At 50.4% G+C, this 26774-nt stretch overlaps 1 protein-coding gene across 2 annotated transcripts in view; it reads left to right on the top strand.

Moving 5' to 3' along the window:
* Positions 1-26432, top strand: part of PCDH19 (protocadherin 19) — a 56596-nt gene extending 30164 nt beyond the window's left edge. The window contains exons 4-5 of one of the 2 annotated variants that reach the window (XM_053989914.1): positions 1970-2139; positions 25756-26432. In XM_053989914.1, the coding sequence (XP_053845889.1) occupies positions 1970-2139; positions 25756-26339 (754 nt within the window). In that variant the 3' untranslated portion in view covers positions 26340-26432. Of the gene's footprint in view, positions 1-1966; positions 2140-25755 lie in introns of both variants that reach the window. The other variant, XM_053989913.1, reaches the window with a different exon arrangement.
* Positions 26433-26774: the final 342 nt, after the last annotated feature.

The following is a 26774-nucleotide window of genomic DNA, read 5'->3' as shown; positions in this document are numbered from 1 at the left end:
AAGTGGGTGCAGCTGGGTCCTCCCAGTGAGTGAGGTTTTCCTGTGCCACGGCTGGGCGTGGAAGGAGCACAGGGTGGCTGTGCCACCTGGGGCAGGTGCGCCTCGAGGTGCCCCTGCAGCACCCCAGGGTCCTGGGGCATGGCCCCTCTCAGGGTGTTGGGGTCCCAAATGCAGCTCTTCATAGAGTCACAGGATGGTTGGGACCTTAAAAGATGACCCAGTTCCAGCCTCCTGTCATAGGCAGGGACACCTCCCACTGTCCCAGGCTGCTCCAAGCCCTGTCCAGCCTGGCCTTGGGCACTGCCAGGGATCCAGGGGCAGCCACAGCTGCTCTGGGCACCCTGTGCCAGGGCCTGCCCACCCTTACAAGGAAGAATTTCTTTCTAATATTTAAATATCACCTCTCTTCTTCCAGTTTAAAACCATTCCTCCTTGTCCTGCCTGTGTAAAAAGTCACTCTCTCTCTTTTTTGTATGTCCTATCACTATTTGCCCATGTAAAAAAGTTACTCCTTTTTATAAGTCCTCTTTAGGAACTGGAAGGGGCTCTTCCCACAATGTTGTCCAGGATGAGCAATCCCAGCTCTCTCAGCCTGTCTTCATAGGAGCTGCCCTTCCTCCACCCCTCTGGCCTGGGGGCTGCATTCCGTGGGGTGTTGGGGCTGCTCAGCCCCTGGGGGAAATCTGGGAGTAGCTCAGTCCTTGGTCCTTCCAGCAGTGGCTGTGCTTGCAGAGGCTGTCAAGGATGTTTGACTGTGTATCAGATTTCCTTAAAACTGCATGAACTTGGACCCAGAATCACTGGTTTATTTTTAAAAATAAGAATACATCATCGTGATTAAAAGACATTCCTGTTTCCAGGAAGACTTTTGTTTTTAAGCTTGAAGTGATTAGGATTTGGCTTATAACCTAAAAAAAACCAGGGTTTAGATCTTGTGTAACTTCAGTATGAGGTAGTGCAACTTGGGAGAGCCAAGTTGTAGAAACAGCTCATTTAATGTATATTCTTAAAATTTTATTTCAACTCCTGCTTCACTCTGAGCTTCTGTAGGACCCAGGGCAGCCTGAGGGTACCACAGGCTGACAGCAGAGCCAGGGGCAGGAGCAGCCTGCAGGGTGGTGCAGGCTGGACGCTGTGCTTTGGGGTGCTGATTTATTAAAGAAATATGGATATTGATCTAGCACCAATATGCAACTGTGACGGACAAAAACTCTCTAACAGTTTAAAGTTAGAAAGTGTATGTTCATTGCGGCGCCGGGCAGCGTGCGGGACAGCTCCCAAATCCACACTGCACCTTTCCAATGATTACAGAGTCCTTTTATCCACACCAGAATTGAACACCCAAAATACAAATACATATTCATCATTTAGTACATCCCATTCCTCGCTTCCTATGCTAATCATTCCCAAAGCTGTTAAGCATGCGTAGTTTGTTCCTTGAAATGGGTCGGTGGTCCCTTTCATGGGGAGGGGTCCCAAAATGAGAAAGTAAATGAAGTCTTCCTCATTCTGACCTTTCTACCTTTTCAATGCAAATATGACAAATGAACCTTGGTAGAACTCCCATTCCTTGTCTTCAATAGGTTTCAGAACAGAGGAGGCCCACGGTTGTCTTATGTTCCTAAAAGCTGTTTGTCAGTTTCTATATTCTTCATTACAAACCCAGCTAACTAAACATTGTGTTGACAAGCAATCAGTTATTAGTTAACTACTAACTCTTAACTTCATCAAGGCCTACTCATTTATTTTAATTAACTCTAGTAAGGCTTATCTCTAACTAAAATCTTAGCTCCTCTAAAATCTCTAAATCTCTTAAAGTTTGTGTTTCAGGGCAGAGGTGCCGGTCAGGGAGCGTCCCCCCCGCAGCCCCTGCCCCAGCTCCCCATGCCTGGGCAGTGTCACTGGGTGCTGTGGAGGTCGGGGGCCGCCCTGTCCCACCCAGTAAGTGACAGCTGTGTTTCCCCAGCAGCTCCACGTTCAAGGACTTGGAGGGGAACAGTCTGAAGGACAGCGGCCATGAGGAGAGCGACCAGACGGACAGCGAGCATGACGTGCAGCGGGGCCTCTACTGCGACACGGCCGTCAACGATGTGCTCAACACCAGCGTCCCCTCCATGGGGTCCCAGGGCCCCGAGCAAGGTGAGCCACTGCTGTGCCCTGGGGGGTGCCCACTGCCCCCACACGCCCCGTCCGGGGGCTCTGGTGCTGCCCTGGTGGGTGTGCAGCGGGGATGCTTAGTGCTCGCTGGGGATAATAGCGCCGTACGTCGTCAGAGCGCGGGGTAGATGTCAATTGATCTTCATGCCAAGCCTGTCAGGTAAACGGGCAGCTGGGATTGTCCTCTACTCACAGGCAGAAAACCCAGGGCCCTGAGCAGGTGCCTGACGGTGAGGGAGTGCTGGAGTTGGGATTAGGGCAGGAATTAGAGGCGCTGTGCCCAGGGCTGGTCCCTGCCCGCCTCTCCTCCAGAGCACCAGTGGTGTGTGCCCTTCCCAGCGCTCCCGTCCCAGCTCCAGAGCTCGCTCAGCAGCTTTCCCAAAGGTCAGCAGAGCATGTGGGCAATTAGTCAGCCATCCCACAGGGGATTAGCTCAGGCCAGTGGGCGAGGGTTTGCATCTTTTCACCTGCATAAGTGGCAGTTTTCAGCTCTTATTGTCCCCATGTGCAGGGATGAAGTCCTGCTCTGAAATCAGACTGGTATTAGCTAGAGGAAGGAAGTCAGAGGAGTTCAGCTGAGCCCAAGTGTCGTTTGTACTTGGGCACGAATGTCGCTTTTAATGTCTGAGGGATGCAAACATCCTATGCAAACACCCTGTCTTTTTCAATTAAGAAGCCTGAGTGCGGTTTGGTGCTCCGGCGCGGGGGAGCCTCGGGGCACTTGGCTATATCTTGAGATAAGCTGTAGCTGAGGCTCAACTGGAAGCCCCACTGCTAAAAGACTTAAGGATATGAAAACAAAATGCTGTGATTATGAACTGGTCTTCAGCTGTTTAATTCAATTCATGGTAAACATCATTGAAAGCCTTTGTTTTGCTGTCATAAAAGAGTCAAACAGGGGAGAGAGAGTTCTTGCCATCTGCGCCACCGAGTGTGGGATTTTTCTGGAGAGAATCTGATCTCTGTATTAATTCTTGATAGAGTCTGTTAAATGGCCATAGTTAACCCTGTAAGACTCCACGAGGAGGGGAACACAGAGGTCACCTACACATTCCACGCTGCCAGCCGCACTAATTGGAGAGGGATGGCATCCGCAGCGATAATGTATTTCCAGACAACCCTACTGTGGCCAAAGATGAAAAAAAATTAAGCATTTATATAACTGTACAGTGGCAGTTTAATTCTCTGCAGACCAGCACCGTGTCAGAGAATGCAGGCTGATAGCTATCATTTATTATTCTTCTATTACAAAGAAATGCTTTTTCATTTCGATCAGGAGAGGGTTTCCTAAGATGCATTTGTAGTAAGGGATGACTGTAGAAGCAAAAATGTTCATAATTGATTCCCATCCTGGTGAATGGTCTGAGCAACATCTGTTAATTTTTTGTCACATTTCTTCAGCAAAAAACCCAATCTCAGTGGGCTGCAGATAGGGTTTTACAGGGATTACATTTCTGATAAGTCTGCGTGCTGGCTCTGATAACAATGCAAATAAGTTAAAGAGGCTGAGTTGGAGGCGCAGCTCATCGGAGGAGTCAGATGGAAGTAAATATGGTTCAGTCCACTGTAGCATGGACTCCTCACTGCATGTCAAATACACCCCAAAAATGAGGTGTATTTCCAGAAGGTGACTTCTGAAGGCAACCTGTCTGTGTCCTGGTCTTGCAATGGCCCAGGGGCTTGGTGCTCCTGGGTCTGGTTTATTTTTGGGAGGAAAGCAGCCTGGAAGTGCTGCACTGACATCCAGCTGCACCTGCAGGCAGGTGTGCTGCAATCAGCTCTCTTGTCCTGCAGGAACCCCACTGTCTTGTGTGGAAGATCTCGGGGTAACCCTGTGAGGTGATTGGGGTGCTGGTGGAGCAATGAGAGGAGCAGCACAGGCGGGGAAGTGAGTGGTTACTGTCACAGAAGCAGAAAAAAAGGTTAAAGAGAGTGTTGCCTGAGCTGATTTGTCAAACAGGAACTGCAGAAAATAATCAGGAAAATCAAGATGCTGAGATGATGGTGATAACAGCAGTTCCCACATGATTAAAGAGATGGTTTTGGCTTGGTAATTTTTACCTGATTTTGGGGCAGAGTGGCAGGGTGGAGAGGAAACACCAGAAATTCATTGACAAGGATGTGCAGGACTGTTGGCCGACTACTGCTCCAAACACACAGTCCTTGCCTGGAGAGCAGCCTGGCAGCTCATGTACCCGTGCTTTGCTTTCGCTTGTTGTCCCTGCCCCAGCTGCATCTCATGTAATCCCAGAGAAATGGGGTGGGGGAGTTTTTGTTGGAGTTTGCTCGTTGATGGAAATGATCTCCTGGCTGGGAGCCTGGTGTGGTTCCCCCGTGGCCAGTCTCTGCTGGGCTTGGACCTCAGCTTGAGGCACCACGAGTCCTTCCTGAGTGGCCAGCTCTCAGACTGTGTTCCAACGAGTTGTGAGTCTTTATCTGCTCAGTGGGTAACCCTGGATCTGCCCAGGCAGACACTGGCTGGCAGAAGTCCTTGTAGCTGGGTGGTAGAGGATGATGCCTCTGTGGTGGCTCAGGGTGGTCAGTGTGGACCTGTCTGGCCTGCCTTTGCCTACTGAGGTGCTGCATTTCCTGCAGAGGGAGGAAGGCTTGGATGGATCCAAGCTCCTTTGTCTCCTCAAACCAGTGGCACCAGTGGTGAGTACTCTGGCGTGGGAGCCCCAGGGAGCTGCTGGTGTTTCACTTTCCTGGTGCCACTCTTGGGTGGGAGTGACACCAGCTGCCAGTCCTGCTGGCAGGAGCCCTTTCTCCTCCTTTGGAAATGACCTAGATTTACAGAGAAATGGCAAACCATAGCATGGAGAGTGTTGAGCTTTAGTGGGTAGCAGCAGGTCATCAGAAATCCTGCCTGGAGCTCAGCCACATTGCGTATTTTGGGAGCAGGACTTCTGCCCAGTCCCTCTTTACCTCAGGATCTTAATTATTGATTATAAATTCATCTGATGAAAAGATGGCTTTAATTGCTCTAATATGTACCCAATTTGGAGTTCATTATAGCCCAGGATTGTTTTCCTTCCCTTGCTAATTGACACCAAATGGGATGCAGAGGAAGGCGGGCACTGGTGCTGTTCCACCTTCAGCGATTGCCTGGCTGCCTGTAATTGTTTGTTTATTTGTGGAGGTGCTAAGTGCTGCTGGAAGTTTGTATGTGCTCTCTTCCTAAGCAGTCCTCAGCTGAACCTCCAGATGGATTTCTCTGGGAGAGGGGCGTTTTCCAGCGGCTGCTGGATCTCAGCGATGTTTTGGGATGGCTGGAGAAGTCTGCTGGAGGATAGGATTAAATCCTGGCGTCCCCTTTGTGCCTTGGCCTATTTCCCTGCAAGATGGGGTGGATTTTCTCCGTGTCCTGGTGTGCCCGTGGCTCGAAGTGCAGCGCTGGGGGCAGCCCTGATTTCCAGGAGCAGCTGAAGAGTGGTGCTGCAGGCAGGAGCCCAGCAGCACGCTGCCCCTGAGGACGGTGGTGTGGGGTGAGGCATTGGCAGGAGCTCTGCCGTGGGGTTGGGAGCTCCTGGCACCTCTTCCCCCCAGCAGCACGGGGAGAGCTCAGCGTGAAATGTTTTCCAACACTGCAGGCTGTGGTGGTGGTTTTCCCTGGAAATGGCAGCACGGACCAGATGTTCACAGGGTAATTGAAAATTCCATTTTATCAGAAAGCGTTTGCTGTCAAAAAGTTTTATCTTTACTTCAACAAAGAGGCTGATTAGATCCCTCAGGACCTGAATTAGCATCTTTGAGGCTGGATACTCTGTTTTGTGATTCAGGTAGTTATTCCTCCCTTGGTTTTCCTCATACTGGTGCTTTTTTCTTTAAATCCCCTTGCCCTCTTCCAGTCACAGTGTTTGTGCAGGTTTGGCTTGTTTTCTTTGTGTGGATGTGCACAAGCACCTAGATATGCTTAAATGTATTCTACTGCCTTTTTCACCTTGCCTTGAGCGAGAGCCATTCTCGTACTCTCTAAGTCATCATGGGAGCTCTTGCCAGCATAGAAATCAGAAAGGAGATATTTCCAATATAAGTTTTTAATGTTAGAAGCAACAGATTTCACACTTATCTTAATTCCCCGTGCTGGCCAGTATTTTAGCCATCAATTACAGAAAGAAAATCATTGGTCCAATGAAGCAGTGATTCACTATTTAAGATAAAAATAGAAAATATGAAAATAATAAGTACATGCTAATCATAAAATGGCAGTGTTTATGGCACCACAGCCATAAAATAGTGAAAAAGCTTTAAAATCAAAATGAGAGGGTTTTAAGCAATGTCAGTAATGGATCTCTATGGAGAATTGCTTCTAAAAGCATCACTTCCACTTTTCTGGTGCCAGATCAGCAGTAAAGGTTCACGTGAAATGTCATCTGGAAAGACCTGATCCCGCATACATTTCCACATCTGTGTAACTTTGCTCACAGGGGGGATTTAACTGTGTCTGAGTCCCATAAACTCCAGCAGGTTGAAGGGTTCTTTGAATAGAAATGGGTTATATTTAAATAGTTATGTTAAGTCTTCTTTATACTATCACACAGTCTAGAAATAAGATTTGGATGCAAAGGAGAAGTGGGCCTGTGATAGTCACTGAAACTTTTCTTGCTGGTTGCATCCCAAATTATTCAGATGTATCATCATTTAGGGGATCAGGTTTTATCTGGAATATTCCAATTGGTTCTTATGCTCATCTCCTTAGTATCTGGGTGTATTTCAGTTGTGAATTGAGAACATGACTAATGGTATTAACTGGAGGCAAACACAGGTATTAGAAACTGTTGATTTCTTGTAAGCTGATTTCCAGCAGTCGTTCTACCTACAGCCCCCTTTCACTCTGCAGAAAAGCCTTTCTGTAGAGCTGCAAGTACATAAAGACCTAAGTGACATATTCTAGGGCTTTGGAGGCTGCATTTCCCTGGAAGTTTCTACAAATTAATAAAAGTACCTAATTTCTTGTGTTCATACATGCAGCACGAGACATAAAGTATAACATTCAAATGTGAGTGACAGCACATCCCTTAAGATGGATGAATGCTGTAAGCTTTCTTTACAGGGCAGTGTCAATTACTGCAGCTCCTCTGATTTCTGTATTATTGCACGGCTCTGGTAAAGCAGCCTCAGTGAGCTCCTGCAGTGGCCAGCCTGGAGGGAGCAATCAGCTTCTCACAGTCCTCTGAAAGCCCCCAGAAGGATTTTTCTGACCAGTGGGTAAGCTGGTCTTTGGGAAGAGGAGTTGATTGTCTTATCATTCCCACACTTTTAGATGATTGCATGTTGAGCATCTAAGCCAGCTCCGTGTGGAGGTTACTGATGCTTTTGTCCACGCTCTCTCCATCCTCCCCAAGCTCCTGCTGGCATTTCCTGACCAGGATTGTGGAGGGGCATAATATCTTTTGTTGGACCATTGAATGTAACTCAGCTCCTTCTTCAGAGGGCGATGTGGACAGGCAGACCTGGCCAGAGGGACAGGTGGCCCCACCTTGGAGCTCAGCTGCCTTCACCTCCACACTGAGCAGAGCAGGGCACTTCAGGAGGTTTAATGTGTGCATGGACTTGCTGGTTGGCACGGGCAGATCCCTTGTGCTGCTCTCCCTTAGTGCTTCTCCCTTAGCTGGGAGAAGTCCTTGCTGGGAAGTGCTGGGGGGCAGGGGTGACACTGAAATCATCTTTGTAGCAATACGTGAAGCCAAGCCCTCTTTGCAGCAGCAGAACTAAATAACAAACAGATGTGCAACCTCCTTTGTTTGCACAAGAAGCATTTTCCTGTATCCCACATTCCTGGCACTCTTCCTTCAGTTTTCAGGTTCCTTCAAAGGTAGTTCTTGTGGAGTCTTCATCACTGAAGTTACTCCATTCAGGGTCACAGGAGTTATAACCTTTAGATCCTCAAGTCTTCTCCCCCCTAAGCACAGAGAACACTCAGCAGATGTGAACATTTTGGCAACTTGGAGAGGAAAACTAAAACTTGAATCCATGCCCTGTTGTGTAGGTTTGTAATGGATGAATGAACAGCCCCGAAATTTGGAAAGTTTCTACTGTTTTATTGTACTTTTTAATGAGATTTTGTCAAATCCAGTCATTGCTTACCCATATTTTTACTGGGTGACTGGAGAGCAATTTATAGGAGATATGAAGAAGAGGTGTTTCAGATTAGAGAATTTCAGCTTCTATTTCTGCTTGGTTTTGTTAACTGTTCCCAAACTCCAGCCCAAGGAGAACCTTTGCAGAGAAGATCTTTGTCTCAGGGTTCAGCTGAAGATGGGGTGGCTCTAACCCTGCCTCTTCCAAAGCCTCCATTTTCAGAGCCACTACCCAATACTTGGATTTTAAGATATTTTAAGATAAATAAACAGTTCAGGCAAGCTTGCAGCTTCCTTTTGCCTTACAAACAAGTCAAAAAAAGACTCACATGGCCTCTTTTCCCCCTCTGCCAGTAACTTCTAAGGAAACCTTTAACGCTTTCCTTCTCACAGCTGTTAAGCCTGGCAAAGTGGTCAAGGTAATGGCCATCAGATTTAACAGTGGGGAAGGTGTATGAATAAAACCAAACCTTCTGCTAACCCAGCAAGCCAGCACTTCCCAATCTCCTCCTGTAATCAATCTACATCGTTAATGACTCTGAAAGCAGACTGAACTGCTGGGGCTGGCACCGGGAAACTTGCATTACAAACTAACCATCTCTTATTAACCTTTCGGTGTTTCCTTCACAGCACTAATTAGAGCCAAATAAAACTACTGTTTGTGAAACTCCTAAGTTAAAATATAATTTTCAGAGGAAATATGGTAAACTCCAGAGCTCCTGTTTGCTTGGCCTTTCTTTTTAATTATGATAGGGGATGGCTGTTACTTGTTTAACAGAGGCTTACATGATTAATGCTGCAATGTTACTGTAATTAAAACTGCAAAAAAAAGATGTGATTGGGACCCGTATAATTTACAGACATCTCGGCATTCTGGTGGCAGAGCTGCTCTGTTGCAAAGACGAATCATAAAAATTTATTCTAATTAAAATTGCCAGATTGACTAAACAACAGGTGACTTATATAACTTGAGCGACTTGCACTTGGGGTGAGAAATCATCTGAAATCAGTGAATTATACAAAGCTGCCTATTATTCTGCTAAATGGGAAAGTGTGTGCTTACCATGGCAACCCGCATCAATTTTGCAGCCTCTGGAAAATACAGGGCCCTTTATTAAAGGAATAATCAGCAGAAGCAGCGTGGTGACCCCTGGCTCTGCGGGGGCAGGGACACGGCCTGGGGGCTCCGGGGCAGCCCCCTGGGCACAGGTGGGTGCCAGCAGGTGAAACCCTGCCAGGGTACACGGGGGGGGGGTTCAGGTGTGAGCCAGCATCTCCAGAGGGGCTGCCACGAGTTTGGGTGCCTGTTGTTTTTCCCTCCAAAACGTGGTGCAGTTACGTTTCTATGTGTGGTAACGATAAATCATTTGGACCTCTGTTAATTAGGCTGCACGCTGCAGAGAGCTGTAGGGCAGGGACTGTGTCTCTCCCCTGGGTGCAGGGGAAGGAGCCCACCCATCTCCAAAATACAGAGATGTGGGTGAGTGTCTGAGCTGCTCCAGTTCCTGCAGATATCTGCTGGAGGGAGACACACCACTGGGTTTGCATGCAGGTTGTTTTACTAAATGATCTATGTAATAATATATAAGTCAAAACTCTGTAATAATTGGCACCAAACAGCAAAGAGAACTCGCAGCTTTTATCTGTATTGAGGGAAGTGCTGCCACTCAGAACTCGGGAGTGCTATATTTTATTTCTCATATAGCATATATCAATGTAAGACTAGATAGTTTTAAATGGGTCACAGAATTTTTAAGAAGTTTGGCAGCCTTTCCTCCCAGTGCACGCAGGTACGTGGGGAGTGGGTGGGCTGGGGAGCAGGAGCATGGGCTGTGCCAGGCTCTGGCTGGGTGTGTGTTGCCTTTGCACAGTCATTTCCCCTTCCATCCTGCATTTAACCCCTGTGTCTGTTTGGAAAATTAAGTTCTTTATAGCAAGTGTTATTACAGATCTGTGTTAGTCACGATGTGTATAATCACAGTAACATAAGGTGGCCCCTATTTTTGCTGAGTATCTGTAATGGCAGTGATCAGTTTCCCCACTCTCAGCATTAGCTCTCTTAGTGTTTTTATTTTTCAGCAGAAACCCCTTTTTGTTCCATTTTCCTTATTGTATTTCACCCTTTTTCAAGTGTGAAGAACAACTAGCTTTGTAACTGGCTTCACTGGCTACCAGCAGCACGCTGTGTTTCATTACCAGCATCCACAGCTGGCTGGGGGCTGGCACATGGCAGCAGGTGGCAGGTGGTCACCTCTGTGTCACCTCACCTTTGGGCAGTGACAGTCACACCTGGGGCAGGGCAGTGGAGCTGGGTTGAGACGGGTCAGGCTCAAGGTCTGGGTGTCATAAATAGGGGGACATCTGGGCGTGTGGAATGACTGGTTGTAGTGAAGCCAGAGCTTTATCCCAAAGAAATCCTGGGTTAGCGTCAGTCCCTGCAGGAAAAGGGGAGTTTAAATTGAACTGCAGGGAAAGAAAAAAAGATGAAAAACCCCCTCTCTGAATTGAAGCAATAGGAAATGAAAACTGCTGAGACATACTGTCATGTGGGTAGTGGTGCTACCAACCTTGTGCTGCAGTAATTACCTCTTTGCATGCAATTTGTGCTCAGCTACGACTGATTTCCCACATCATCCGGTGCCCAGGCTATATTCAATCAGTCCCAGCTGGAGTAAACCTATCTTGGATCATTTGGTGAGATTTCACCACAGATGCTACCTTGCGTGCTGGGGAAGCGCCGCGGAGCCGCCCTGGCGCGGGGCTGGAGGTGTGGGGACAGTCACAGCAGGGTCCCTCCGGCCAGGGACGTGGGGTGCTGAGGACCTGCAGCTGGCGGGGGTGAAAGGTGAGGAGCTTCTGGCACTTCCTAGGGAGAAGCCTTGGCTCTGCCAGGTGCGTGCTGGAGGGAGAGCAGGTTTTGTGGCTGTTCTGCACTGTTTCGTGTGAAAAGCGAAAGAGTGAAGAGCGTCGGTCGGAAATTTTCATGAGAAGCCAAGGGAGGTGGGTGTCCTCATCTCCTGCAAACCAAAATAGGTCGAGCACCTGATTTCCTCTGAGTGCTTTGGAAGTGAGTGCTTCGGTGAGGAGGTGAGGCAGAGCAGGAGCTGGTGCGAGTTCAGGCACGGCGCTGCCGCGTCTGCTCGGGCACGTTCCCCGGCAGCTCCCGCAGGGGCAAGGGGCTCCCCAGCCAGGCAAGGAGCCTCCGGCTTTGCCCCAGGAGAGGAACTTCCTCAACTCAGCTACCTGTGATCCTGGATTAGGTACAGCTTGGTGAGAAGTTATAAAGGGGCAGCTCTTGTGTGGGAAGAGGAATTTGGCTGGAAACCTGAAGTTAAAACTTTCCACAGTAGTAATTCAGGAACTGTCAGAGAAGGTGCTTTTTGGGAACAGTAGCTGCATTATTGGAGGGTGTAAATTCCTTTGAGGAGGGTCAGGCATACTCAGGTGTGTCTTGGAAGGTTACCAGGTGTATACTGGACTTTGATTTGTTTTTTACTCTCTATGTTTAGCAGTCCATCATCATCATCATCATCACACAATGGTTTGGGTTGGAAGGGACTTTAAGGATCATCTGCTTCCAACCCCCTACGATGGGCAGGGACACCTTTCACTGTCCCATGTTTCTCAGAGCCCCGTCCAGCCTGGCCTTGGACACTTCCAGGAGTGAGGCACCCTCAGCTTCTCTGGGCAACCTGTGCCAGGGTCTCGCCACCCTCCCAGTAAAGAATTCATTCCTAATGTCTTATCTAACCTGTGAGTTTAAAGCTATTCCCCCTTGCCCTGTCACTTTTGCCCTCGTCACAAGTCCCTTCCAGCTCTCCTGTAGCCCCTTTATTTGTTGTTTGTGCTGCTGACTGCTGCTCAGCAGCCCGTTTCACTGTGTGTGCAGGATGTGGCACGTGTGTCCTGTGGCAGGCTCCCGGGGAGCCACCCCTGGAGCCCAGGAATGCCGAGTGCCTCGCAGCGCTCACCGGTGACTTCCATGTCCTGCATCTCTTCTGACAGGAGGTGCTTTAGTTAGTTTTGGTCCCTCAGATGCATTGGTTTACAGACCTTTCCTGTGCAGTGCAGCTCTTCTCGATGACAGGCCACGAAGCACGTGATAACTCAGCAGCCTAAATTATTCAGGCAAATTGAATGTGTTTGGCTTGTTCCAAACTTTTGTTTCCTTTCAGCGCTGTCAGGAGCACAGGTAGCCCTGATGCGTGTATTGCAACTCATTCAAGTGCCAAGGAGACACAAACAGCTCAAGTATAACTTAGTTTTACCTTGTTTTTCACTTACTTCCACCTTGTCGTGCTTTTTCTGGGCACTTCTGTGCCTCATAAAAATGTTTATCTTGCACCTACGGATTGCTGCGCTCTGGTACGCTGCTGGGTTCTGGGAATTCTCTGCATCATGTGGTGGAAAAGCCCCTGTAAAATCTGAAAAAAATTCTGTGTCAGTTCCACCCTTTAGCAGAAGTACATTCACTCATGCAAAAATTTTGACCCATTAATCATCACTGTAGGATCCAGGAGCCTCATCTTAATGAAGACAAGTAATTAAAATTAACAATTCTACCTGCAATTCCCTCATTGCCTGACCTCTGCTTTCTCAGTCTCCCTCCATTGTTACTAGGTGGATATGTTGAATTAATTCATTGTAAAAATCCACACAAGCCCTTCTTTGAGCAGCCTTGCCTTGCAAGGACCACGGAGCTGTGGCAAGCAGACGGAGAGGAGATGCCTTGTCAGTGCAAACATGTCCCCTGGCTTTCTGGACACTGTTCAGGAGCTTCTGGGATAGGTGAACAAATTGGCTTTCACCCTCCAAACACGTGTCTGGAGGTTTAGGACCTCACTCAAAGCCTTTTGAATCCATCAGGATTCTTTCAGCTGAGACCACTGGGCTTGAAATAGGACCCGGGAGAGATGGCATCCTCAGGGGTGTGCTCTGAACCTTGCTGGAGACATTGGTCAGCTCAGCCTGTGTTCAGAAGCAAACTGAGGGAAGAGGAGATCTCTGCTGCTGAGCATCTCCCTAATTCAGTGAACAAGACAGAGCCTTGGGAGATGGAGATTTGCCTTGGAAAATTCCAGCTGCAAATGAGATGCATGATTTTAGGAATTAGAATAATTACCCCCTGGAACAGGTTCCCAGGGGATGTGATATATTCTGTATCACTTAGAGTCTTTAAATCACATTTGCATGTTTTTCGGAAAAGCGTGCCTAGTCACTCAGAGCTGTGCCTGAGAAGTGCAGCGTGACAGGGCTGAGCATCCCGTGCTTTCAGGGGAGCAGGGCAGGGAGTCGCCCTGGCCCTGCGTGGACTGAGCTCTGCAGATCCCTGCAGCAGTGGGTTTTGGCACATCCTGGAGAGGAGCTCACGACTGTCCCTTGGCTGGTGCTGGCAGCTGTGCAGGAATGTGCAGAACTGAGCAAGTAAGGCTGGGGATGATTCAGAAGCCAATTCCCCCGGCCAAAATCTGCCTTCTCTTTCCAAACACACGCAGTCCCTTCCTCTGAATCAGATGTCCCCAGGCGCTGAGCAATCCTGGCTGTATCAGTGTTTCCAGGACCTTCCCTCCCACCACCCCCTGAGTGATGAGAATATTTTTGTAGATCTCATTTCCTGGCCTTTCCCTTTCATCTCTCAAAACAGCAAGTAAATGAACAGCCCTTTAGTTTTTAGTTACTGCTCTGCACCCAGTGAGCTATCAGAGGCTGTTGACAATGACTTTTCTCTTTTCCGTGCTCCTGCCTGCAGGATTTGGGGAGATAATTCATTTGGTCCTGGTGCTTTGTCAACTTTCAGCAGTTGTAATTGCCTAATGATCAGTGCTGATGCTGTTGTTAAGCCTGTTAAAACTTTGTCCTGCTGAACAGCCAGACTGTGCCTGTCTCATCATGTTGTGCCTGCTGTGCTGGCTGGGGCTGCCTTTGATGCTCTCACCCTGGCCCCGTTTTTGGCTGCTGCTTCCCACCCACCTCAGGCGCTGCCGAGGGGATGGGTGGATGCAGCAGGGTGCTGCCCACGCTAAGGAACTGCACCTGGAGTTACAAATAGCTGAAGAATAATCCCACAGATGCTCTCTGGGATGAATCCCCTCTCGGCCCCAAGGAGCCTGGAGCTGGTTGGTGAAGGTGGCCTGGTGTCCGTGCCCTGGTGGGGTGGGTGAGAGCAGCTCTCTGGAGGAGGCTATCACTGGTAGAGCACTGCTGTTTAGCAACCTGCTGCTATTTCTGCTTTTCCATCTCTCTTGTGCCTTTCCCACCATCGTTACAGGTTTTTTAGGGCTCTAATTGGCCCCATTTCACGCTATTGCCTCTTTTGCTGCTCACCCGAGGTGCCCAACTGGCTGGTGCCTCCTCTCGAAGCCCCTGTCGCTCATCCTCGCCTCTTCCAAGGCTGGTTTTTAATGGCACACACTGAACATGAGTGCATTACCATCCCTTTTCCAAGAACAGTCTCCATCCACTCTTCTCTCGTCCCCCAGTGCCTCATCCAATTTAATTAATTATACTTAGTATATTACGCATCCTGTCAAAAGTTTTTCCTTTCCGAGGTTTAATGGTTTTTTAATTCTAATGCATGCTGCATGTGTAAGTGTTCTAGCAACGAGGCGGGCGTGCAGTGGCGAGGAGGCAGCATTACAGCCGTGTGCTGCAGACAGCCAGGGTGGGTCCCTGTAGAGAGGCTCCAGCAGGACTGTGCTGCCTGCCTTCCCTCTGCATCCTCCTTCTTGTGCCCCGGGGGACAAACCAGGCTGGTCCCACTGCGGAGGGGCACGTTTGGGTTGAGCCCCCTTGCTCGTGGTGTGTCAGGAGCCCTGGCAGCTCAGCCCCAGCCCCGGCTGCATCCTCACTGTGCTGAACTCCAGGGTAATGAACTTGACTCTCCTCCTTGTGCCAGCTCTGTCTGAAAGCACCAGTCACATCAGTCATTTCAGCCGTGCTTTATCCCTTTGAAGAAGGGCGGTGTTGAGGATGTGGTGGGGACTAGGCTAATCAGGTAACGCCGGCTGGGGCTGGTACCTATCGCTCTTTGTTTCCCAGTGACACCTAAAAGGTTTGGTCAGGAAAGTGGTTCAGGAGGAATGGCTTTGTGGGGTCTTACACTGACTGGCTTTGGGTATTTCCAGCTAAAACCTGCTCAGACTAAGAGGGTTGTGGGTTGGTGGTTGTTTTTTCCCTGCTTGTCAGTGTTGCAAAGTGCTTAGGTTTTGAAAATCCAGCTGGGCTCTGTCTGTCTGCCACACCATCACTGAGAGTAACGATGCTGTGGTGCAATTTAGCTGACAGCCCTGTGAACCGGGGCCAGGAGCCAACACAATCCAGCCTGACCTCAGGGCAGTGCTGCAGGAATGTGCCTCAGGAAGCCAGAAATCCTCAGAGGCTGCACTGGCAGCTGCTGGGGCAGAGCTGGAGCAGCCCAACCTGGGGAGCAGGGGCCTCCCACCTCTGCATTGGAGCCACAGCAAGGGGTGTGTGGGACGATCCCAGTGTGGTGTGCAGCCCCCAGCTGGGACTCGGAATCACTGCCCAGGTGCCCATGGGTTGGCAGCAGCTTGTCTGGGAGGGCTGGAGCTGTGGAGCTGACTGTTTCCTTGCAGTGCTTGTGCAAGTCATGAAAATACAGTTATTTTCCATTGCTGTTCAGCGATCTCCCTGTGGCTCTGCAGTTGACAACCCCAGACATACTCCAGGGCTCGTTCTCCATCTCACCCCCATGGCTGTGGGGGTGAGAAGAATGGGATGGGGTGGGACTGGACCCCAGCTGGATTGCTGGAATTGAGCTTGTCCATGACTCACAGGTAAAGTCATTTCCCCAAGCTTATAATGAGGTTTTAGATTTAACTATTGGCCTTATAGTAGTTTTACATGCATGTTTATCTGCCCTTTGGATTAATGAAGGTAAATTAATTGCCAGAACAAAGTTGCATCTAATTAAATGGATCAGATTCTCAGACTTGGGCAATTCTGTCATGTCTTCTGTTGGCCCCAGGGCAGTGTAACCCACAGCTGGCATTTCCCTGGCATTGCTGTTATCCCTCGTTGGTGTGGAGCTGGAGCCTGCTTTGAGCCCTCTCTGTAGCTCCATGGCCATGCAGAGAGAACAGGAGTGTGCCTGTGAGTCATGGTGCCAGCTCAGGCACCCTTGGGTGCTGGACAATGTAGAGCAGCTTTTGCAGACCTGTCCCTGCGGTTGTGCCAGATCCCTGTGGGATTTTCTGATGCACCCCCTCCTCTAGGCAAACATCTCATCGTGGTACATCCTTGTGCTTCAGAGTAAAGATCCACCAGCATGGAAAAACCCCCGTGTTCGTCTGAAAAAGACTTAAAGTAGAGCACCAGGCAGGGGATAATGCTGAGCTCCAGGGTGGAGGCACGGGAGGTCAATGTCATGATGAGAGATGGCCAGCAACCAACATTTCGGTTTTTTAAGAAAAGGCATAAAATTCCCCAGCTCTCTCTGGATGATGGGGAACGCCCCATTGTGCTGGGAAGCCTTCCAGCTCCTTCCACTCTTCAGAGCTGCACACTTTTAGAAAGTACAAAGAGCTTCTCATAATGTTTTGCCTTGTGGGTACGTCTATGATTAATTCCGTGCAAGCATTACTGGTGCAATAACAATACTGAAGGTCCTAAAACTGGAAAAGGAAACACATTTGGCTCGTACTTCATACACAATCACTTACACTTAAGCTATTGATAGTTGATTGGGATCTGTAGACTGCTGGGCTGGTGCCACTGGGTTTCTGAGCGCGTTCAATGGCTGGAACAGACAGCGAGGCTGTAGGTTTTGGCAAGCTGTAGGTCTCATTAGTCAGGCTGACTGTATCTGACACGAGAGATTCCCATCCACCAAGATGAAGCTCACTTCCCTAGGCTTTGGCTGACGTCCCAACAATATTTACATGAAGGACAAGAGAGGATCAGTGTTAGATTAAGGCTGCGAGTTTCCAGTAGGCAGACAGTTAAATATTCTATTGAAATACTCTTTTGATTATTTAGATAATAATGAAGTTTACGCATGTCCTTGAGAAATCTGGGGAAAGGCAGTTGTTTTATGCTAAGCATGCAAAGATGTGTTTAATCTTGATAATAGGAGTAAATTATGTATCAGCGTTTATAACCTCGGCTCCTTTATTTCTCACTGGTTGTGTGGAGCCACCAGAATCCTCGCAGGGAAGGGGGAGCCGTGCTGGGTGGGTGCAGGAGGAGGGGGCAGGCAGCCCCCCCATGGCACCCTGGCCTTCACATCCCTGCGGGAGGAGGATCAGGATGGGTTGTTCTGTTTTGTCCTGGCCAAGGGAGGTGCTGGTTGAAGTACAACATTAACCACGAGCGCCCTGGGGAGCGGGCAGGGATGTGCTCTCACAGGCTCTGGGCCAGGAGCTGGCCCAGTACAGGCATCCAGGAATTGCTTCTTATCTCCCCCAACTGTAATTTCTGTTTTGCTGGATTTTTATCAGAATCGTTGAGTTGCCATTTTCTGACCGATGCCTGATTTTGAATAGGACTGAGTAATAATTTGATTTATTGCTGCCATTGGAATGTGGCTGCCTGGCTGGTCCTGCCTTACCCTCACAGAATATGTGAATTTGCTTCGTCTATGACAAGAGCAGAGAACAGTAACCTTTGGATTAATGTGTTTTAGCGACTGAAGTCCCATTAAATGGAAGGCAGCTGGTGTCAGAGGCATAAACTGAGACAAAGTTTTGCTCCCAATCATGGGAAATGTGTTTAAACAGACTAGAAATGTTTCCATCTCTGCAGGGTATAATATACTCAAATGGTTGCATTAACATGAAAAAAGTATAAGGAAGAGTGTATTTAGGACAATCCCCCTGTATCCAGTGCTAATGAAATTGAATTCCAGTAATGAAGTCAGGGGTTGTATTCTGCGCCCGTGCAGGCGCTGCCGTCAGCATTAATGGGAGCGGTGCCCGTGAGTGGTGGAGCAGTAATGGCTCGAGATGGAAGAGGTCCATCAGAGCCCAGAGTGCTCTCCTCTCCCTCCCAGGGCTGGATCCCACATCCCAGAGCAGTTAGGATGCTAATGAGCCCTGCATGGAAGCACGAGCAGTGGAGTTTCGGAGGTGAAATCCCCGCCGCTCAGGGGCCAGCACGAGCTCCACGGACCACTTAAGAAAAGGATTAATTGGAGTTTAAGTGGTGTGTTCCGCCGGCCTTCTGAAAGGGAATTAATTTTTCCTTGTGAATGAGGTGGGGATTGGCCTGCGGTCCTGGATAAAGGGGAGCAGCCAGCATTAAATTGCATTCCAGCCCATAATACCTTCTGGGTCTGACTCTGCTGTAGCACACGGCACACCCACACTCCAGCTCCTTCTGGTGATCACCCTCCTTCCCAAAGCCTGCTCCTCATCCCAGAGGCATCAGCATCCCCAGAGGAAATCCTCTGCATCAAGTCTGTCCTTCCCCTCGGGCTTGCAGCTGGCCAGGCACCCAGGCCTGCCTGTCCCTCAGTCCTCGTTCATAAAACAGGGACAGTTCTGCAGAAGAGAGGGAATTATTAGTGGTGACACACAGCAGGGCAAGAGGTGAATGGGCCAGCTCTTGGCTGGTGTAAATCAGTGGCAGTCCTCAGCATTTCCTGGGAGCTGTCTGTGTCTGCAGCAGCTGGGGACGAGCCCCCTGGCACACCTCTGCTGGACATCCCAGAAGCACTGCCCACGAGCTGCGTGCAGCCACGGGTCCTTATCAGCAGTTGCCCAATAATTGAATCTAAATGACAGCCCTTGTTTCATTAAAATAATTCCTGTGCTTTGTCCAAGCACTGTTGACCTTCTGTGTTGGGACAGACAATCCAGGATTAAAAATACAGCATTTTTAGCCTGCATAAATCCCGAATAATGGTGAAAGAGTGGAAAAGAAAGTCTTGTTGTGGTAAAGAGCATTTGTCACTGTCCCTGGTTATTAGTATCCTCTGAGCATTGTGCAGAGGAAGCCACACCAGGATTACATTGCTGCATTGACTGGAGATTTCTTATTAGGAAAGGCGAGGAAGGCTCTGTAGAGCCCATAGGTCAAAAATATAATACACTATTCCCCACCTCTCGTTTCCTGATATTATGCTATTAGAGGAGATAAGGGAGAGGTGCAGAGTCTTAATTTACAAGCGAATGATGAACCACGGCTGGGGACTGTTTGTATTTTGCTGGAGCTTATTATTTTAACTGGAGTGTAATGTGGTGGATCACTGCCCCTGAGCCAGAAACAGCCACTGCTGTTGGGGTGGAGGGATCGTGGGCTCCACTGGTGTGCTGAGGGTCCTGAGAAGATGAAGGTGCTGGAGGTTGAAAAGAAACCCCGAAGTGGCTGGAAGAGGAGTGTTAAATAATGCAGTTGCGCTTTGTCCATGAAAGATGGCTAACCATGAGTAAACAGCCACAACAGTGTTTGATCCCTTCGTGTTTACTATTTATTCATATTTATTATTCATAAATTCTGTCACAAATGTTGGGCCCGCACCCCAGTGAGACATTTGCATTTTATTTTAAGTTTGATTTCCCCCCCCCCCCCCCGCCCCTCATTTTCATGAACTGAGATTTAATGATTTGCTTTTCCACATTGCTCCCGTGCTGGTTCTCCCTGGTTCTCCTCTTCTTGTTTCAGGAAGAGATTTCTAACATGGAAAAGTGATATTTGAATAGATTCCCCTAAGGCAATCAATTTACTTCTAATTTGTCTGGAACTAAGCTTTTCTTTGTTGCAATGAGAAAGGATTGAAACTGCTGTAAAATTTATTAGCTTCCAGGAAGATTTTGAAATGAATTTTTTAATGATCGTGCTGTTTGCTGTACCCAGGAGCAGTGTCATCGTGATTACAGTGTAATCATACGGTTGCTGAAGAAACACCAAAATGTGGAGCTAGAGCCAGGCTCCTGCACGAGGGGACCTGTGGCACTGCCCAGGTAAGGGCACTGCCCAGGTATGGGCACCACTCAGGTACAGGCACTGCCCAGGTACAGGCACTGCTCAGGTACGGGCACTGCCCAGGTACAGGCACTGCTCAGGTACAGGCACTGCCCAGGTACAGGCACTGCTCAGGTACAGGCACTGCCCAGGTACAGGCACATTCCAGGTACAGGCACTGCCCAGGTACAGGCACTGCCCAGGTACAGGCACTGCCCAGGTACAGGCACATCCCAGGTACAGGCACTGCCCAGGTACAGGCACATTCCAGGTATGGGCACCACTGCTCAGGTACAGGCACATTCCAGGTACAGGCACTGCTCAGGTACAGGCACATTCCAGGTACAGGCACTGCCCAGGTACAGGCACTGCCCAGGTACAGGCACATTCCAGGTACAGGCACTGCCCAGGTACAGGCACTGCTCAGGTACAGGCACTGCCCAGGTACAGGCACTGCCCAGGTACAGGCACATTCCAGGTATGGGCACCACTGCTCAGGTACAGGCACATTCCAGGTACAGGCACATCCCAGGTACAGGCACATTCCAGGTACAGGCATATTCCAGGTACAGGCACTGCCCAGGTACAGGCACTGCTCAGGTATGGGCACTGCTCAGGTACAGGCACATCCCAGGTACAGGCACTGCCCAGGTACAGGCACTGCCCAGGTACAGGCACTGCCCAGGTACAGGCACTGCTCAGGTAATGACACATTCCAGGTACAGGCACATTCCAGGTACAGGCACTGCCCAGGTACAGGCACTGCCCAGGTCCGGGCACCATGACTGGTGCTGCTGCAGGGCTGGGGCTGCTCGGCACGGCGCTCCCCTGCCCCGTGCATGTCCCAGCAGGCTGGGATTCTTGCAGTCCCTCTTTTTCTCCCCTCATTCCTCTTCCCTGCTCCCCTGTAATAGCACAAATGAGCTCTACTTACTCAGCTCGGCAAAGCTGCTCTGACATGGATTGGATTGAACCGAGCGGCTGTTTGGAAATGGAAACTCCAGGGACTATTGTCATCGCCCAAATTGCACCTTAGATTGTATAACAGCACATGTCATCTGGCCATTTATCAGGAATATTACATTCCCAGGCACTTGCACCTTGCTACGATTTAACTTTGTCTCTTTGGCCAGCGTTGCAATTCCACTGGAGATAATTCAATTGCTGTGAGAGCTGAATGGACACCTCGCTCACCCGCTGCACGTTGCTCTCCTGCAGGTAGTGGGTGTTGGACAGGAGGCTGGAGGATTCGTACACCACGGACATTCCTTAATCCCCCCTGGGATGAGGGCAGAGCCCGTGCTGCGTGGAGCTGGAGGCTCTTGCTGCAGTGCCCACCACGTGTCCTCTGCCAGCTCCTCCTGGGCTCTGGCTTTTGGGCATCCATCCTGTGTCCCTGCTCTTCCGACCAAGAGCTTGCACGGTGGGATTGGGAAGAGCTGAGGGTCCTGGCTGGGTGGGGGGATTTTTATTTCTCCCACCAGGTCTTCCTGCAGCTGCTGGTCCTTGGCAGCTGCTGCCTGGCTGAGACCCACAGCAGTTGCCTTTGTGCTGGTCGTCTGAGTTGCAAGTAGAGCTCTGATCTGAAATCTGGAGCTTAACATGGATTTTGCTTTACTTGTTGAGGAACATATTTATTCCAGAGGTGGCTGTGGATTTTATGTTATTTCATATTTGCTATGCAAGAGCTTATGTTTAGTAATGACATTTTTCCTGCCAAGTCTGACTTCAGGATAACTGCTCACCTCTTGACAAAAAGGCTTCTGCCAGTATGTTTTGTACCTGGAGAATGTTTTAAAAGTGACCCTGCCCTAAAGGCGCTCTGAAAAAAGGTTCTGGATTTCTGAGGGCAGTCTGGCTGAAACACGGATATTGCTGCAGTGGGACCTGCACATCTCTGGTACAGCAGCTCCTGTGTAGGGCTCTTGCTGCTCAGCATGTCTCTGGGCCAGCTGGGCGCCACATGGGTGCCCCCACGGGTGTCCCCACAGCCTGACTGGCAACAGAGCTATCCCCTTGGTGTGTTACAGTGTCCTCAGCCCCTTAGAAAGTGCAGCCCAGGTCATGGCCTGGGCCATGGTGGTCTCCATGCCAAGACTGTGATGTTCTCTGTCTCCAGGCCATGGTGGTCTCTGTCCCAGGGCTGAGGTGATCTCATTCCCTGGGCCATGGTGGTCTCTGTCCCAGGGCTGTGCTGGTCTCTGTCCCTGGGCCATGGTGCTCCCCAGCCCGTGCCAGCTGGCAGGTCCTTGCACAGGGGGATTGTGTGTCAGGGTAGGGTGCTCACGCTCACAGAGCAGTGCCAGAGCTCGGGGGGTCTCACCCCACTTTGCCCCTCTGCTCCCCCTCCCTTTGCCTCTCTCCAGCTCTGGTCAGGCAGCAGTTTCAGCCTGCTCAGCCCCTGCCATGAGCACAGGGGTGGGGAGCTGCCTGTTTTGGCTGCCAGGCACTCACCATGTCGTGGTTGGGGTGGTTCTTACCCGGGCTTTGCTCCGTGCATCAGGAACATTTTGTCACTGCAGACAGGAACAGTTGTATTGACTAGGGCAGGTCTAGGGCTGTAAAAGAATTTCCTGTTGTTCCATTTCTGATTGTTAAAGGGATAAAGAACGAGACAGAACAGTACAGTAGTGTGAATGTGAATGTCAATGACTGTCCTGGGTGCCATCAACGCTGGGCGAGTCAGACTGAGCTGCAAAGGGCAGTGCCAGCAGCGTGCCCAGCAGCTCCTGCCTGCCTCTGCCTGGGGCAGGAGGAGGATGCAGGGATCAGCCCTGGGGTCAGCCACTGGAGGAGCTCAGACCCTGCTGTGCATGCCCTTGGATCTGGGATAGCAGAGGAATGGTGTTTCTGTGTATCAACAGGCCTTGCTTGAGGCATAAAAATAGCATTTTATATCAACTACAGGGCCAAGACAGTGATGGATGGGTGGGTAGCTGAAGATGCCCATTCTGCCATGTTGAAGAAGCTGCTGCTGGGGGCTCTGTGCTGGTCCTTGTGTCTGCTGCCAGGTCAGGGCTGCTCTGGGCAGCCTGGACACATGTTGTCCCCGAAAGCAGGATGGATTCTGGCTGCAGGGCACGGTCTCAGAGCTGAGATGTGTGCTGAGCACAGAGGCAGAGTGACAGAATATGCCATGGAGCTACCTGTTGTCTCAGGTCTGTAGATGATGGTGACTCGTGCCCCTCTGCCTGTCAGCCTGGCCTCTTTGAGACTTGTTAACATTCCCTTCCTAATACAAGATTGAAACAGTGTAATTTAATTTAATGCTTCTCAGCTCCTTTCCTCCCTGCATTTCAGCTGCTGCAGGTTCTAGACAAGCACTGTGATGTCCAAAGCTGATCATGTCCCTGGCAGAGAGGCACCAGGCCAGTGCCCTTTAGTGAACTGCTCTTAAAGCACAGGTGCCTTTCTAGGCTTTGAGGAATATCCACTTGCAGTAATCAGGGAACTCCTCCAATTGTTCCTAGCTGCAAAATGTGCCAGTTGGAATAAATGTGTCAAGGCAAGACAAACCTGCCTGTGCTCCCTCTGGAGTGAGGTTTGCCTTGGCTGTGGTGGTCCCATGGATTCAGGGCTGAGCTGTGCTGCTGGGCAGGGAAGATGAGGAGAAGCAGCTCCCCTGTGCCTTCCCGTGCTGGACCAGCCAGCCCAGCATGCTCACAGATCCAGCTTTTCATGTTTGTGGAGAGACTGAAGTGATGTGTGCTCCAGCAACACGCCCAAGGTCACACAGCACAATAAATCAGTGTCTCATCGGGGATGAGAATCCAAGATATTTCTGTAGCCCCTCCAGCCATCACCAAGTCCTCTGCTATCACAGCCAGACTACACAACTTTGTATGCCTGTAGCACCCTTTTGAAGTTAAGCTGTGGATAAATAGGGAGACAGCAATATTTTCTGGGCAATTTTTCTTTTTTTTTCTTTGTATTTTGCTCAAGTACTTGAAATTAGCAGAATCAAAGTATAAGATCATGGGCTTTTAGAGCTCCGTGCTGGTTGTTCTGTGTGTAGGGCTCAGGGCATCCTCTCAAGCTGCTGTAAAGGCAGCTGCCAAAAGCCAGACCCCCTCCCCTCCACCCAGCCCTGTGCTCCACATCACTGGGTTGCTGCTCTGATGTAGAGAAAAAGCTGATGTTTTACCCATATATTTTTCAATTAATTGGCTTCTTCTCTTTAAAAAAAAAACCTTTCTTGGTGTTCTTTTTTTCTTTTTTCTTCTTTTTTTGTTTTTTTTTTTCTTTTGAGGTCTGCCTTTTACTCGTTTATTCTCTGTAAGTGTTAAGCTGCTCATATTTTGGTGCATTGTGTTATGTGCTGAGAATTTTTATCAGCCGCCCTAGTGCTCGCATGTGGTGGAAATACCAATGTGTCTGAGGAGCGGAGGTTATGCACACAGATGTACAGAGCATCAGAATGAATGGTTTGCAGACGGACGGGGAGGAAAGCCAGGCTGAGTCTGCACCTTCCATCCATCAGCCCGGCCCCGACCGAGCCTGGGCTCGTCTGGGTAATGGCATTAGGGCTTCAGTGCTGCTCCGAGTGTGCGTAGGTTATGGCAGGAAGGAGCCACGTCTTTGCGTGGGGAAAGGCTGTGCTTTACGAGGGCAGCTGCAATTACAAGCTCTTATCAAATGAAGGAAAAGCCGAGACTGAAAAGCGGCCAGGAGCCTGCGGTGTTCGGCAGGAGCCACGGTCGGGTGCTCAGCGAAGGCTGGGCGCGGTGAAACTGCTGAATTTGATTTCCAGCTTTGCACTTGGCTGAGCCTGGCTGCTTCCCCGAGCCTCAGTTTGTCCATCGGTGATGTGGAGGTGAAGCTGTGCAGTCCTCTGGGATTGACTGACGGTGCAGGAATGCACGCAGGCCCCGGGCACCGGGGTTTGCGCTCGCCTGGGAGCCCTTGGACCTAGTCACGGAGGGTCCTTGGGAAGGGTTAAACCACCAGTCCATATTTCAGCACTGTAAAGTGGTGCTGGGACGACAGCCCCAAGTCGAGAGAAGGAATCTTTATTGCTCCTGTATGACTAAAGCCCCAGCACTGGGAATGACACATTTAATCTTCAGTGGAGTGGACAATCTCGGAGATTTATAAAGCCTCTGTTGTGTGAGAGGTCAGTGGGGATTAAGCAACAAGTTAAAACACACACAGCAGAACCACAAAGAACCTTCCCTCCTCCCCATTTTATTTCCTCCCTCAGTTCCTTTCCCCTCTCTGCAAAAAGTCAAGCTTAAATGTCACGTCAAACCAAGCTTAAAACATGGTGGCTTTTAACACTGGTCACTAAACCCAGGAACCACTGGCGCTGAGGGCTTGACACACGGACAGCCCCGTCGCGATGGATTTGCTGCCATCACTCCTTCTCCAGGCTTCTGTTCTGGTGGTGACAGGTGACGCACAACCTTTTGGAAATTAAACTCCAGCCTGTAGAGCCTTGAAACCGATGGCTCTTAGAAGTGCAGTCACTGCTGTTTGGGGTAGGATCCCCTCTCCCTGGGAGGGGGGCAAAGCGCGGCGCCCAGCTCGGCGTGGCTGGTGGGTGTGGGCACCCCCGGCCGGGCTCCCCCGTTCACCCCCTTGTGCTTTCTCCCCACAGAGCAGAGCGAGGGGTTCCACTGCCGGGAGGAGTGCCGCATCCTGGGCCACTCGGACAGGTGCTGGATGCCCCGCGGCGCCGTGCCCAGCCGCGCCAAGTCCCCCGAGCACGGCAGGAACGTCATCGCCCTGTCCATCGAGGCCACGGCGGTGGACGCAGAGCCTTACGCAGACTGCGGCACAAAAAGGACCTTCGCCACCTTCGGCAAGGAGGGCGGCGAGCCCCCGGCCGAGGAGCGGCTCGCCAACCCCAAAGGCAAAAGAACGGTGGACTCGGCCGCCTGCAGCCCCAAGGTGAGCGGCGCCGTCCGCGAGGCCGGCAATGGCTGCGAGGCCGTCAGCCCCGTCACCTCGCCCCTGCACCTGAAGAGCCCCTTGGCCGGCAAGCCGGCGGCGCCCTACGGAGCCGGGCACTGCGCCGGCAGCCGGGAGCCCTTTGGGAACAGTGGCCCTTCCCGGCCCACGGAGGCAGAGCCCCGGGGCGCGGACAGCGAGAGCAGCGGGCAGGAGGGCAACCCGCTCCTGCAGGAGCGCCGGGAAAAGGACTCTCCCGGCGCCCGGAGACTAAAGGACATCGTCCTCTGAGCAAGCACTCGGCGAGGGAGGATGAGGATGAGGATGAGGGACCGCACGACTCCCAGCGCAGATTGTTTTTATCGCTTACCAATGGTTCACAGATTGCTGTATTTAAAAGCTTTCCCTAAATGTATTGTTTATAAATGAAGCTATCGTTAATGTGACAATCCCACGTGTCTCGACAGGCGGCAGGGGTGTGCAGCCGGAGTGGAGGAGCCGGTGCTTTGCTTTGGCCGGGAGGCAGCGGGTGGTGGGGGCAGAGGCCAGACCCCCCCCCCCCAGTCCTCAGGAGCGCTCGGTATCCCCTCCTCGGAGTTTATATATTTTTATATCTCAAAACGAAGATAAATTTCCATTCCTGGCGAGAATGGAGTGGCCAATTCCTTATTCGGACATCTTTAGTAACCACCCCGGCGGTTTTGTAGTCTGGACAAAGTAGCGGCT

The sequence above is a fragment of the Vidua macroura genome, chromosome 14 (genome assembly GCF_024509145.1).
Source record: "Vidua macroura isolate BioBank_ID:100142 chromosome 14, ASM2450914v1, whole genome shotgun sequence".
NCBI lineage: Eukaryota > Metazoa > Chordata > Aves > Passeriformes > Viduidae > Vidua > Vidua macroura.
Note: the sequence above shows the minus strand (reverse complement) of the source record. Positions and strands in the feature narration are given on the sequence as shown.